Source organism: Schistocerca piceifrons, chromosome 1 (genome assembly GCF_021461385.2).
Source record: "Schistocerca piceifrons isolate TAMUIC-IGC-003096 chromosome 1, iqSchPice1.1, whole genome shotgun sequence".
NCBI classification, from domain to species: domain Eukaryota; kingdom Metazoa; phylum Arthropoda; class Insecta; order Orthoptera; family Acrididae; genus Schistocerca; species Schistocerca piceifrons.
Genome location: NC_060138.1, coordinates 1,010,902,440 through 1,010,917,086, shown reverse-complemented (window position 1 = coordinate 1,010,917,086; position 14,647 = coordinate 1,010,902,440). Strand labels below are relative to the sequence as shown.

Sequence of the window (14,647 nt, the reverse complement as noted above, 5' to 3'; positions counted from 1 at the left end):
CTCTATCTACCTGAGCCACCGAGGGCACAGAGGATAGTGCGACTGCAGGGACTTATCCCTTACACGCTACCCATGAGACCCACATTCCCAGCGTAATGACCACACACTGCATTCGTAGTGCCCCAGCCCATTACACTAATTACTGTCGGCAGCTTAAGATCTAACTCTGAATTATTTGTTTTTTGTCTCATAACGTTGACAAGTACTTAAAATGTAACAACATGATCTATTTGTTGACGATGATATTTATTTTCTTTTTTTCAGGATCTTGCAAACCAACATGGGACCAAATTTTGTGCTGGCCAGAGACAGAGCCTGGAGAAAATCAAATTCTGCCATGCCCAGGATATTTCTTCGGGTTTGATCCTAAGGTACTGACTCTGTTTTTGTTTCCTCTGTTGACCTCTTAAACTTGATTCTGCAGTTTTCTTTCTTCTGATTGCTAAAAGATATTTTTCAGAATACCATTTAGATTCAGGAATTAAGGCAACAATTAATTTTAGGGACCGTAACATCTCTAACATTCTGCGTGGTGTCTGTTGTTCTAAGTCGTGTCTCCCTACCACTTTCGCGCAACGACGCTCTGAGCGTGTTTCTTAGGGAATTGACTAGTTTGAACCTGGGACCTGTTGCTGGTAAGAAGACGCCAGACCACACATGACATGTAGCGTTCAGAAGAGTTCAGTGAGACTAGCGATGATATAACCAAATACTTTATGAGTTCAGCGTCAGCTCCACTGCACTCCTTGTAAAATAATCTTAATACTAACTAAATTTAGTGGAAGGGGTTCAAGGCTTTCCTATTTTTAGTTAGCTGGCAAAATAACGTCGAAAAAGCAGTTAAGTTTACCATTGGAAATTTTATTCTACTCACAAAACATTGTTTATAAATTGCACTATTGATAAAAGGAAATGTTTTAATATAGGATGATAAAAACCAACTGCGTTCAACAAAAATGTGAACGAATATTCCCTGAATGGGTTTACAAGTTCTACAATGGATCGAAGGATGACCTATGCCATATCACATCTATAAACTAGGTTTAAATTAAATTTCACAAAAGAGAAAACTATCAAAATGGTCTATAGTAACCCTCTATTATCTTTAATTACTTATCTAACTTGTCGTAAATCTCAGTGACTGATGTGGCTTCTCAATAATTGTATAACAGAAAAATCATCGCGTTTCAGATTTTAACTTACGTAGCAAATCTGAATACCATGAGCTTTAATTGACGATCGACACTAGTATTACGCAAAACGGGGGTGTTACAGATGAGACTTCTGCAGTTCTGAGTGAAACTTTATGCGCTATTATGCGGCATCGCGTGCGTTCATTACCTTGTCGTTGGTTAGGCAGTGTCAGGGGGCGTCGGGCTATGCAGCTCCATCCAGCTCGCCGTCTCGGAAGCGACTCTTTTTCTAACTTCTCCTTACTACAATTTACAGAAGTTGGTTTAAAAAAAAACTATCTGGCTGTGTTTTCATCTGACCAATCGGGGTCTCAATGTTAACGTTAAGCTCCGCCTACAAAAATTCTGTCTATCCAATGAGAAACGTTATACTTTCCGTAGTGGGGCAATGTTTTTAAAGTTTGCAACGTAACAGAGACGCGAAAAAGTCTCACGCTAAAACTTGCGGCTGGTGTGGCCCTTTTAGTGTTATCGTAAGATCTATACTGTTCTTCCGGAGGGCTCTAGCTTTTAACATGGGCTGGGGGGGGGGGGGGTCCTGTCGGTTAGCTGGCGACATGGGTGTCCGTCCCTTATCGTAGGGCCTTCTAGCTTAACACGTTTCTGCTCTCGGCTTCTGTTCTCGTTTCTCCCCTCGGAACTGCGTCTGTCTCACGGTGGGAAGGTATGACATGCATTTAGGCAATCTTGTGCTAGTCTGTGGTATTCCATTTGCTCACTCGGTACTCGTATTACTTTGGTTAATTTAATGTCACAATTTATTCGGAACTATGTGACATACTACTGGATTTGCTTATCATGTCAGGGTTTTCATGGAAGGTGTTGGATTTGCCTGACACCTTACACATCAATTAAATTTATAAGTGACTTGAATATAACGTCATTTCTTCGGAAAATAAGGCTACATTGTGGTTCTTGGATATTGTTACATTTTGTTTAAGCTTTTTCATAATTATCTACAAAATCATATAGCAACAAGATCTAATTTGGTACCTGAAATTCCTTGGACTTGTTACCTAGATACAAAATTCATCTGAGAGCTTATTCTGTATTTGGTCTAGAAATAATAATGTAAAAATGGTAAAAGATGTGTGCAAATTCTTTGTATTATATACGAGGGTAACCCCAGAAGTAAGGTGTTTTTTATAATTACATAGACCTGTATATTTCTACAATGGTTTACATTAGTTTACAGCTTGAACATTTAGCTATTTTTTAAAACATAATCTCCATTTCTGTCGATGCATATTTGTAGACGCTGTGGCAGTTTTTGTACATCCATGTCATACCAACTCGCTGCCATGCCCTTCAGAAAGTTATGAACCTAACAACATGAAGAAGAAAGACACGAAGGTTGTTAGGGTTGTTTCTACATCCTAAAGATGATGTCTACTCAAATTTCGTGCTAGTCGCACAAGAGTAGTGACACTATGAGGATCCAAATCAGATTTGCTTCAAATGCGCACTGTAATGGACTTGAGCGTTAGTTTCCTTTGAGATTGTACATTGTGAGTTGATATTGGTCAAGAATGCCTTTAATGGGTGAAAGACGCCGTTATCAACAACTCAGAGTTTGACCTAGGTCGATTAATCGGGCTGCGAGAAGCTGGTTTTTCCTTCTGCGATGTTGTGGAAAAACTTGGCAGGAATGTAGCGACTGTAGATAATCGTTGGCAGCGGTGGTCACCAGAATGTCAGATCGGAGGAAGACCGGGCTCTGGACGGCGACGTGGCACTACTGAGAGGGAACATCATTGGGTTCAGTGTATAGCTCTGGCACATATACTGCATCTGCATCAGCAATTTCAGACGACGTTAGCACCGCAGTGACACAACGAACATTTACAAATCGGTCACTACCAGTGCACTCCAATGATCTCAAACTATCTCCATTTGCGACTTCAGTTGTATGATGAGAGGGCTCATTGAAGAGCAGGTTGGAGGTCTTTATGAAACCTTGTTCTGCCTCGGTGCCAGTGATGACTATGTGTTGGTTAGAAAGAGGCCAGCTGAGGGCTGTAACCAACACGTCTTTGTGCTAGAAAAACTGGACCTACAACTCCTGTTGTCGTCTAGGGTGCGATTTCGTATGACACCAAGAACACTCTTGTGGTTATCCGAGGCACTCTGACTGCCAAATTGTATGTCAATCTGGCAATTCGACCTATTGTGCTACCATTTATGAACATCATAAAAATGGTTCAAATGGCTCTGAGCACTATGGGACTTAACACTGAGGTCATCAGTCCCCTAGAACTTGGAACTACTTAAACCTAACTAACCTAAGGACATCTCACACATCCATGCCCGAGGTAGGATTCGAACCGGCGACCGTAGTGGTCGCGCGGTTCCAGATTGAAGCGCCTATAACCGCTCGGCCACAGTGACCGGCCATGAATATCATTCCACGGGATATTTTCCAGCAGGATAACGCTCGCCCACATACCGCTGCTGTAACCCAACATGCTGGACGGAGTGTCGGCATGTTGCCTTGGCCTGCTCGATCACCATATCTGTTTCCAATCGAGCACTTTTGGCACATCATCGGACTACAGTTACAGCATCATCCACAAACAGCATTAATCGTCTCTGTATTGACTGACCAATTGCAACAGGCGTGCAACTCCATCCAACAAACTGACATCCGGCACCTGTCCACCACAATGTATGCACGTTCACACGTTTTCATTCAACATTTTGGCGTTACACTGGTTATTAGTACATCAGCATTTCACAGTTGCAATGGCATATCTCGCTCTTACATTAACCTGTGAGCTTGCAATGTGAATCACTTATATATGTTATCTAGACAAATATATTTCCGAAATTCACTTAGTTTATATTAATTACGTTTTGGCGTTGCGACGTTTTTCCGTTAGTGTATTTTTTGTGTCCACCTACATAGGGAGAAACGATCATCATAATAAAATATGAGAAAGCAGAGTTCTCACGGCAAGATTTAAGTATTAGCTTTTTCCCGCGCACTGTTCGAAAGTGGAATGGCATAAAAACAGCTTGAAAGCGGTTCTTCGAATTCTCTACGAGGCACTAACTTGTGAACTGCAGAGTAATCATGTAGAATTGATGAAGCGGTCTACAGTTACAACTCCTGACCCAGATGGTCTGTAAAAATATTCGATTACGATTGTTGACCGACCTTTGACGCTAAACTTCACACAGATTAATTCACATTCTGGATCCGTGATAAAGTCGCTAAATTTTATGTCACTGGTATTTAATGCCGTCACCGTGTAATTATTTGAGAGCATCCTCCTCGATGTTGATTACTAGTTGTTTCACGGTCATTAGGTCCCCTTGGACTAATAATTGTAGGAGTTTCACGTGGACGTCCAATTGCTCATTAATTAGTTTCCTGACTAACAACTCTCCTACCCACCGAAAACATTTATTACCAAATAGTTTTATATATTTTTTCTAACATTCAACATGTGCATTATAAGATACAGACATGTTCCTTTCCCTGGGAGAAGATTGGTACCAATGTTCTGTATGATATTTCACTCGAGCTAACCAAAGTTACTACACTGCATGACAAAAAAAGTGTGCACCCAGAACGGGAATAGGAAACGAAATGAACCATCACGAGTTGAGAGTATATGTGATGTTATTTCAGTGGTTGCAAAATCGAGTCTAATTTTCAAATATCTTGGCAGTATGTGCCTATTTATTAGCATAGTGCTGCACAGCCTCTGGCCATGGTCTAAGCACTGATTAGGTTGAATAAAGTGTTATAAAGCCGTTGTATAATCTCCTGTGGCAAACTGGCGCACACCTACTGCGCCCATGATATCCTTGATACAGGCTCCTGGACGGAGTTCATGTCCGGCATGATGCCACACATGTTCTTTCGAGGAGACACCTGTGGATCCTGCTGGCCACTGGACTACCGTCACATCACGCTAACAGTTCGAGTAATGTGTGTGCGAGCAATGCCCTACTGAAAAATGGCACCACAGTACTGTCGCGTGGCAGGTAAGACATGAAGACTCAAGATTCTCGTGATGTACCGTTGTGACATGACATGTCCCTCATGCCTTACCAGCCGTGACTTCAAGCCATATCTGATGGCTTCCCACACCATGATGCCAGCAGCGTATACAAATCATTGGAAGAATGGGATCTTTCCCCATGTGGCCGCCATTCTCGCCGACGATAGCATTGGGTAACGCAGAATAGCGATTCATCACCGCAGGGAATTGGAAGCAATTCACCAGTAGTCAATGCTTCCTGGTCACTGCATATCCGTTTGTGTCATGGCGTTGACAGCAGGCTATGCATGGGCCGGCAAGTGTCCAGACCGGTGGCTGCTAGACTCCGACAAATGGTGCTGGATGACGCAGAACGTTGTAGGCAGCGCATTACTTCTCCTCGGACAGCAGACGGAGGTATGAAGGGGTTACGATGTGCTTGCTGCACAATATGGCGATCCTCCATTGTGGTAATAAGACGTTGTCGACCAGACCCTTGACGACTAGTATGTCTGCCCTCACGTTCCCATGCAGTACAACATGAGGCCACTGCCACATCCGAGTATACCACCAATCAGGATATTACGTATTTCGATTATCCGGCCAAAGAGAGATCCATAATGAGGCATCTTAAAATTGTATCAATTGCTGCTAACGCTGTCTCACAGGAGTACGCGGCAACACCACGTCCTTAACATCTGACGCTATTCACGCCCCGTGTATACACTATCAGGTGAGGTAACAACACTAAACACGAACAACACCAATGATTACTGGTAGGCGCTTTGCGTGACTCAGAAAATTACAGCTGTAATCATCTACTTACCCGCCGAAGCTGTTTACAAGTACGAAGTTACATTGACATCCGACTATGTCTTATGGATGCCTAACTTTTTTTGTCACAGAGTGTATTTCAGTATCATTCCGTAGGATATGGTGGCAGAATTAGGACACACTTTATGAAGATTCAAAATGAGATCTTACTCAGGAAGTCACGAAAAGTCAAGGCTTACATCCTAGTTTGGTTGTTTCATTCTACAGAAAATAGTTAACGCTCACATGAAACGTTTCTAGAATGATTTTTGTAGTGCAGAGAAATGCTTCTCTAGTGGATTCCAGTTTAGTTAAAACGTTTAGTAGTTATGTCCCTTTGTCTTACTTTAGCAGATGGTGGCTCTCAGCTCATATACATTTCAAGAGAGTCTTATCTATAAATTCTACCCTTGACGACAGTCACACCGGATGATCATTTATAAGCTTATATTATTCTATTGAAGCTACAGCATCAGTTACGCTTCACAAACTGCTTTTGTTCCCTGATGATTAACGTGTCATTCAAAATTGACTACAAACATTTCCTTTATTAGCTGGTCCTAAAGATAATTTTCATGTTTTCAGCAAAATGCAACAAGATTCTGTCACGACAATGGTACCTGGATGCAATGGAGTAACTATTCTGAATGCTACGATTCTTTATATGCAACTGTGACTGAGCCTTTTACGGGAGCTCTTAATGATTCTACTCTAGCGGTACGTAATTCTTTTTTATTCTTTAAAGTGTAAAATGTATTTAACGGATTAAAAAATAAAATAGCAAATGTATTTCTATTATAACACTCGCTGTGTTCTTCTGTACTAGATTACATACAGTGTTAATAAAATTTTATGTTGAAAATTTGGTAGTAATGGAGGAATATCAGGTATACCAGCAACCACATTCTCTATGAACTGGGTAGTACAAAGCAACACACAATTTTACAAGATATGGAATTATGTACGTTTCTGATAGCTCTAAAGAGAGAACTGGCATCCATGTGCACAGAGATCCGTATGCAGTAAGTTTAAAAAATAACGTAAGGGAACTATTTGCAACTAATAAAGAAAAATATGTTGGGAGCCGACATGGACGGACGAAAATGGGAAACTGTTACCGATCTGATGCTGTTTCTCTATTATTCCGCAAATCTTTAAATGCTGATCTCATGATGTATGCTGCTTTCCGAATAACGACTGAGAAGTTATCAGAGCTCATGACCTCTGATCATTGATCACTAAGTGTAGGCAAACTACCTAATTATAATAACATTATGAATTTACAGTAGCATTATTACCATTCGCTTCACTTCCCAGGAAAATATTCAATTCCACCTGCCTTCATTGTATCTAATGATGTTGCTGTCAGTATTGAAGGGGAATTTTTTACATTCGTCAGACGTATCTAAGACAGACTCGTGTCTTATAAGATTTTAAGCCGTTAAATGTGTTGTACTGATCACAGTACTGACGTTTTATTAAGTCCTAGAAGAAATACTCTGTAATTTACTCTGCAAGTCCCAGAAGTTTTGTCATCCTGCTAATAAAACTACTATTGGATTCAAGCTGTCAATATATATATGCCTATGAAAGAGTGAAGGCGAACTAAGAACCTCTTTTTATTTTGAAGTACTCCATTCCACAACTTTTAATATTCAGATAAATATTCATTAATGACTTTAGTTGTAATTTTACCAAGGGGGTATAAGAAAAAGCATGAAGCTTAAACTTACGATAGACTTTTAAATCTTTAGTTCGATGTACATTTTGTGTACCTGCTACGACGGTTTTACAGTGCAAGAAGTATCGTGCTTAACATCTGTGCTGAGCTTCATCTAATGCCTGCAAAACAGAATATGCACACAAACACAAACACACACACACACACACACACACACACACACACACACACGGGCACGCACACACACACGGGCACGCACGCACGCATGCACGCGCATGCTCACACATCGTAAACACCTCCACCATCATCAACAACAAACAACGAAACAATTGCAGCAACAATATCAAATAAGCATACAGATGCTGTAAACTCCATTATGTCCGAAGTATTTTTCGATGACAATTTATCTAAGTCAAAGTAGTATCAATATCTCCCAGTGCCACAGGACTATTCAGTACAACTACAAAAAATAGAGATTTTTGAACGAGATATACTTGTAATTGCAACAGCAGTGTATTGTGTTCCGTAGCACAGAAACATCTGCGTTGCACGGATTACTAATTAAAAAAGTGACAGCAAATATACAGATCTTGGTGGCGTTGTAGTTGGGTAAACGTGGGCAGATCTGTGACATAAATTTATGTATGAACATATACGTTTGGAGACAATGAGAACTTTACCATCTGAAAACCTACTGAATGTGACTGCACTGAAACTGAAACGCTGTGTTGTAAGAGAAGTGTAAACCATTGGGAAAACTACATTTAATGGACATTCGTAGTCTAAATGCTTTGGCCTTAAAGTTCTACACGCAAGTTCCGCTAGAGACTGATTGAGTGATTTCTTCAGATCCCGTCCTAATATTTTCATTGACACCGTTTTCTAGATCTGTATTAAGCCATCATCTTCCTGGCATAGGTCGGTCGCAATGATTTTTAATACAGTCCTTTACTAAATTTAATTATTCTTCCAGTGTAGCTCATGAGGTTTCCCCATACACTGATGTAATACTAGATACAGTATCTCTGTACACCTCTAGTAGATTTGCAGCAATTGTCCTCTATTTATTGATGATTAATACTCTTTCATTGTTAGGTCCGATATTATTGCTTATTAACATTATCATAATAGTAAATACGTATCGACAGACAAAGTCACAGAATCAAGTCTGCGTCTAATATGTAATAAGAAATTATGACCCAGATAAGCATTACATTTGTGTACTGAACGAGTGAAAATTTACTGTGCCATAACGTTTCTCATGACTCTGGTATCATAATAGTTTACCGACATGAAGTTCTGACATTAGAGTGGATGTTCATGGGTGTGTATGCGTGCTTGCTAATGTTGTTATGATAGATGTTCCTAGATGTTTTAGTAGCTTAAATACCGTTGCTATTGTTTTTAGACTGTTTACTCCCCGTGATTGCCTTCTGGATCTTTGTACGCATGTAAACTTTTTGTTTTTGTTTAGGAGGCCTATTTTAATTTCTGACTGAACCACCATCAGTGCATCTATTTCATGTGTAAAACAAATGGATATTAATAAAGTGAGAATTGTAAACGATTCCATCGTTTGGGTGTCTTTGCGGCTATAACAGGCTGGTGTGTGGTCGTAACAGGTTTTCCCCTTTCACCTGATGCCTTGCACGCGCGTCTACAGACGTTATGGCAACAGATAATTTTCAAATACGCCTTTATTCATGTATGTATTATCACACTGCTGTGAATTTCTTGCGAGGCTGTAGGCATTCTTGGAAGGCAGGTAGATATATATTCTGCGCAGACTAGGCAATAATGCTAAGTGATGAATGTATTGTTACATCTGCATCTAGGCCGCGTGAATTCCAACAGATGCTATGCCAGTCTTCCACAGGTAATTAATTACAATTGTTTTGCTGCGGAGAGATTTTGTGGAAACGGAATCACATACTTTTCGTGCTATAAATTAAGTTCCCTCGAGTAGTTTTATTGCTATTGCTAGGTTAGTGACGTATGATTTGTGTACAAGCTGGTTGCTCCCTGTATATGTTAGCCAGATTCCGAATTCTGTAGTGTTCTGTCTCATTACTACAACCCGTGTCTCGTGGGTGTGTGGAATATTCATTCGTTTCATATAACTATACTCTCACACCGCAAACACTCGCTTACATATGATATAGAACTATGTACTACCGGCCTAAGTGTCACAGCTGTAATACTCGACAGGGAATGAGATTCAGATGGATGGTGTGCCTTTAAACTCTATGGAAGACTGTCTAGGTGTACTGAAAGCCGATTAAATCGGGCACCACATGTCTATATACAGAGGTATTGTTTGGGTTACCTCTGCTGTCACGTTTTGACAGTGTTAAGCAGGTGCTGATCAGTTTTTTTTTTTTTTTCGAAGAGAATGTCTGAAAGATTACGATCGTGAGGTAAAACCACTAAAAGTTGAGCTATATAGGGATTATCCCTATTCTCTCTGTTTAGATACAGAATGTTGCTGTGAGTTGAAGCAGTTGTGCCTCACTTTAAAGTCTGTTCAACTAAAAATATGTGCACTACAAATTCCGCAGCTACATGCGTTTAGTATATTTCCAAACAATATAAATTACCGAAACTTCCTGGCAGATTAAAACTGTGTGCCGGACCGAGACTCGAACCCGAGTTCGAGTCTCGGTCCGGCACACAGTTTTAATCTACCAGGAAGTTTCATATCAGCGCACACTCCGCTGCAGAGTGAGAATCTCAAATGGTTCAAATGGGTCTGAGCACTATGGGACTGAACAGCTGTGGTCATCAGTCCCCTAGAACTTAGAACTACGTAAACCTAACTAACCTAAGGACATCACACACATCCATGCCCGAGGCAGGATTCGAACCTGCGACCGTAGCAGTCGTGCGGTTCCGGACTTGAGAATCTCATTCTGAATATAAATTACCGTACTTTTATAGCTTTGCCGTAGAGCTTGTTACTGTCTCCAGTTTTAAAATGTTTGCAATATTAACAAATCTGTGTCTCCTACAAAATGCGTAAGGCATATACTCACAGGGTAAATTTAATCTATAAACATCGTCCTTGTGCAATTTTTTATGGTCTAAATATATAATCTGAAAGTCTTTTGTAGACAACAAGGATGTTGTTCTGCTAAAAACTATACGCAAGGATGTTTCCAGAATGTGAATTTCACTCTGCAGTGGAGTGCGTGCTGGTATGAAACTTCCTGGCAGACTGAAACTGTGTGTCGGACCGAGACTCTAACTCGGAACCTTTGCCATTCACGGCAATACAGTTATAATCTGCCAGGAAGTTTCATATCTCTGCACACTCCGTTGCAGAGTGAAGATCTCATTCTGAAAACATCTCCCAGGCTGTGGCTAAGCCATGTCTCCGCTGTATATTTTCTTCCAGGAGAGATAGTTCTGCAAAGTACGCAGGAGAGTTTCTGTGAAGTTTGGGAGGTAGGAGACGAGGTAGTGGCAGAAGTAAAGCTGTGAGGAGGGGGCGTGAGTCTTGCTTGAGTAGCTCCGATGGTAGAGCACTTGCCCGCGAAAGGCAAAGGCCCTGAGTTCGAGTCTCGGTCTGGCACACAGTTTTAATCTGCCAGGAGGTTTTATACACAAAAACTTCCCAATTAATGGTCAACGGCATATCAATTATACGAGGCGTTGATCAGTTCCTTGTCGGTGCGAATGTTATTAATATGTAAAACTGTAAGTTGCTATCTCTGTGAAAGGAAATCGCACTTGGTGGTGTGTTTTGCATGGAATTTAATGTGTTGCTCAGTGTCAGGCAGAAGTCTAGACTTCTTTCTATCCAATGGAATGATACTATCGCATTGTGCTAGAAACCGATCAGTGAGTCGCGTGCTTCACATCTGCGTTAAATTTTGTACTAGCATGCGCTAGAGACCATGGCTTTCGAGTAATTAAAGAAAAACCAATTTTCAGGTCACTTTTGTTTCCCTTAAATAATAAAGAAACTACGGTCTCTATCGAACACACATCCCAGTATAAAAATTAACTACATTAAATTTGCTATAAAAAGGTCCTGTGCTTTTTTTGTTGTAGGCAGATAGTTTGCTCGTAGTGATCGAGAGAGTATTAAAATCTCGCACGTGGATTTTGCTTTGTAGTGCGCATAAAACCCATTGCTAGGAGCAGCTAAATCCCCATGTGTGATATAGTCGTTATGTAGTATAATCTTTACTGTTAGTCTGCGTGAGGTTTGTCTATGCTGTAGCCATCATTTAACAACTATCGCACAGCGAAGAATGTGGGATTAGTATTATTGTAGTCGTAATGTATAAATGACCCATTTAGCCAGCCACAATCGAGTGCGAGTCAACTTGTTTAATACACAACGGATATAACTATTACAAACATGGGGTCGAATCAAACTGGGTGGTTATAATTAAAGTGCAGCTACTCACAGAGGTCGCTTGTGGAGTGTAATTATCGTATGGCACCAAAACTTCTTACATATACTAATGCGCTAATGTGAAAACAATTTACGCTGGATAGTAAATTAGTTTCAGTTGTGGCCATAAGGCTCTAATCTAGCTCTGTACACTGCGTGACGGTATTTCATCCACTTTGTCATTTGACATGTGAATGAACAGTATGGCTGCTGAGAGGAGAGACCGTGCGCTGTTAGTGAAACTGTTTTATGTGAAGGGTAGCAATTACACTACCGCACTGAGGGAGTATTGCCGACTGAAAGGTCTGGAAGAAGCCCGATTTCATCAGATTGTTTAAAGGGTATTATAATGAAATTCGGAAACAAGGGTGAGCTTGGTGTGGCACCTGGAAGAGGAAGGCATCTTATCCTATGGAAGTTATCGACGGGGTTGCTGTTGCTGTTACTGATCACGCAGGACGTGCCCCGGGTTGTTCTAGCGTTAGTGCAGTGTCACGAGAATTATCCATCCCATGGTCAACAACAGAACTAAAAGTTTTGCGGCCTTGTACAGCGTATGATTCCTGCTTTTAAAGAAGACAATGTGTGGAAACAACTACTTTCATGCAAGATGAGGCAATGCCTCATGTCGCTCAGCCAGTGAGAGATCTGTGTAATGCAACCTTCCACGAACGTGGTATATTCAGAGGATTTCCAGGTGCATGGCTAGCAAGATCTGACCATAATCGGTGTGACTTTTGCTTCTGCTGTTATATAAAAAAATGCGTTTACTAGGGACACTTTCGATCTCTACCTGATCTGAGAGCCAGTGTACAGGAACGCCTAAGTCAGATTCCGCCAGAGCTGCAGCGAGCAACTGTTCACCACGTCATTTGACGGATGCAGCATTTCGTTAACGTCTCCGGTGCTCATATGAACAAATTATGCAAACGACAGATAACGACAAAATCAACATTATGCCTTTCTCACCTGTTTGACCATTTCTGTCCACTTCCCATTCCTCATCCATTACATATGGAAATATATCTATACGTTTTTCCTGGGGTGAAAGTGCCAGATTTGCAACTGGTGGCCAAAATTGGAGCTTTTTCCCTCCGTAAATCGGTTGTGTACTACGTCTCGCTGTCATACAACAATTAAAGTCTACACTGGACTTCTATGGGCAGCCGAACTTTAGTTATAACCACCCGGTACTTTTACTCCGAAAACATCTGCTAATGTGTGACACTTAGTGTTGTCTATTCACTAAGGTAGGATAACCGATGTGACAGCAAGTCGGGTAATTAGTTGGGATGACTGGCTGGACGTGGAAGAAGATGTGGGTAATGAGCATGAGACCTTCTTTTCCCCCTTACTAAAATAAAATGTGCAGAGCAAAAAAAATTAACAGATACAAAGCAATACGATACCGAATATTTTGTCTTTTGTGAAGGGTATATCTTTTTCATATTCAGAGTTGTGATGTTGGGAATTCGAAACTTTTGCGAACAGTAATTTGCTTCACATCAGGACAGTAATATGCATGAAATTCTATATATTTAATTATATGTCTTTTTTCCAGGCATACCTGCCAGTTGTAACTGATATTTCGAGAGCTGGGTATAGCATTTCTCTTCTGTCACTACTTCTTGCTTTCTCCATTTTGGCTTCTGTGAGGTATGTCACTATGTTTACCATAAATCATGTAAATCCGTTGCATTTACACATTTAAATAGTTATCATTCAGTACACCAAAATTTTGAATATAATTTAATATAAAGTTAATTAGAATATAAATTGAGGTTTTTCTTATTGTACCGTATCACACTGCAGTTGTTGATTCGGAGGTTGTTTGTAACTGCTGAATTTATCGAATATCTGTAGTATCATACAAATTGTGTTCTTGAAAGACTCAATTTTCCGACACTGTTCAATGAAATTTTTTAAACTACAAAAGTAAAAGAAATATGTCTTAGAAGATTAGAAAAGTGACGTACATTTCACTACAATACATTTTACTGAAACCAGTAGATCCAGATATATTGATTTTTGTGTTTTCTGTTTTCCAGAACATTACGATGTCCACGAAATATATTGCACATGCACCTATTTGCTTCATTTATTATGAGAGCATTTGTAATACTGTTAAAAGATGTGCTTTTCGTCCTTGGAGTTGGTCTTCCAAGTAACCTCGTAGAACGAAGTGGCAGATATTACTTTAGAGTGCCTGCAGAGGTATGTCGTACTTGTTTTGAATGTATACAGTACTGTATGAACCATCTGACATCAGATCATCGCTCCTGGTTGTCGTTTCCTATGGCGTGTGACAGTCAGATTGGTATCCAGACATGTTTTCTTTGGTCATCGAAGAGGAAATCATTACCGAAGATAATTTTACTCCATTAAATAAGATTCCAGGCCGAAGAAGTGTCTGGAGATGCCCCAGACAGTGGTGGACGCCAGCCTGAGTGTCATCCGTCATACGGCCCGACAGCCAGTTTCATGTTTCCATATCACCACTCTAAGCACTTCTTAATGATATTTTCCATTACCTTCGCCGAACACAGTAGTAAAGTGGCAGGCTGATACG

The 14,647-nt window shown here is 40.6% G+C and overlaps 1 protein-coding gene across 1 annotated transcript in view; it reads left to right on the top strand.

The window, feature by feature from the left end:
- The window catches only part of LOC124777173 (parathyroid hormone/parathyroid hormone-related peptide receptor-like), a gene marked incomplete at its 3' end in the record, with an annotated part of 209,890 nt that overhangs the window by 165,712 nt on the left and 29,531 nt on the right, over positions 1–14,647 (top strand). The window contains exons 4-7 of the mRNA XM_047252486.1: positions 265–371; positions 6,581–6,712; positions 13,640–13,734; positions 14,127–14,292. Coding sequence (XP_047108442.1) covers positions 265–371; positions 6,581–6,712; positions 13,640–13,734; positions 14,127–14,292 — 500 coding nt within the window. The remainder of the gene's footprint in view (positions 1–264; positions 372–6,580; positions 6,713–13,639; positions 13,735–14,126; positions 14,293–14,647) is intronic.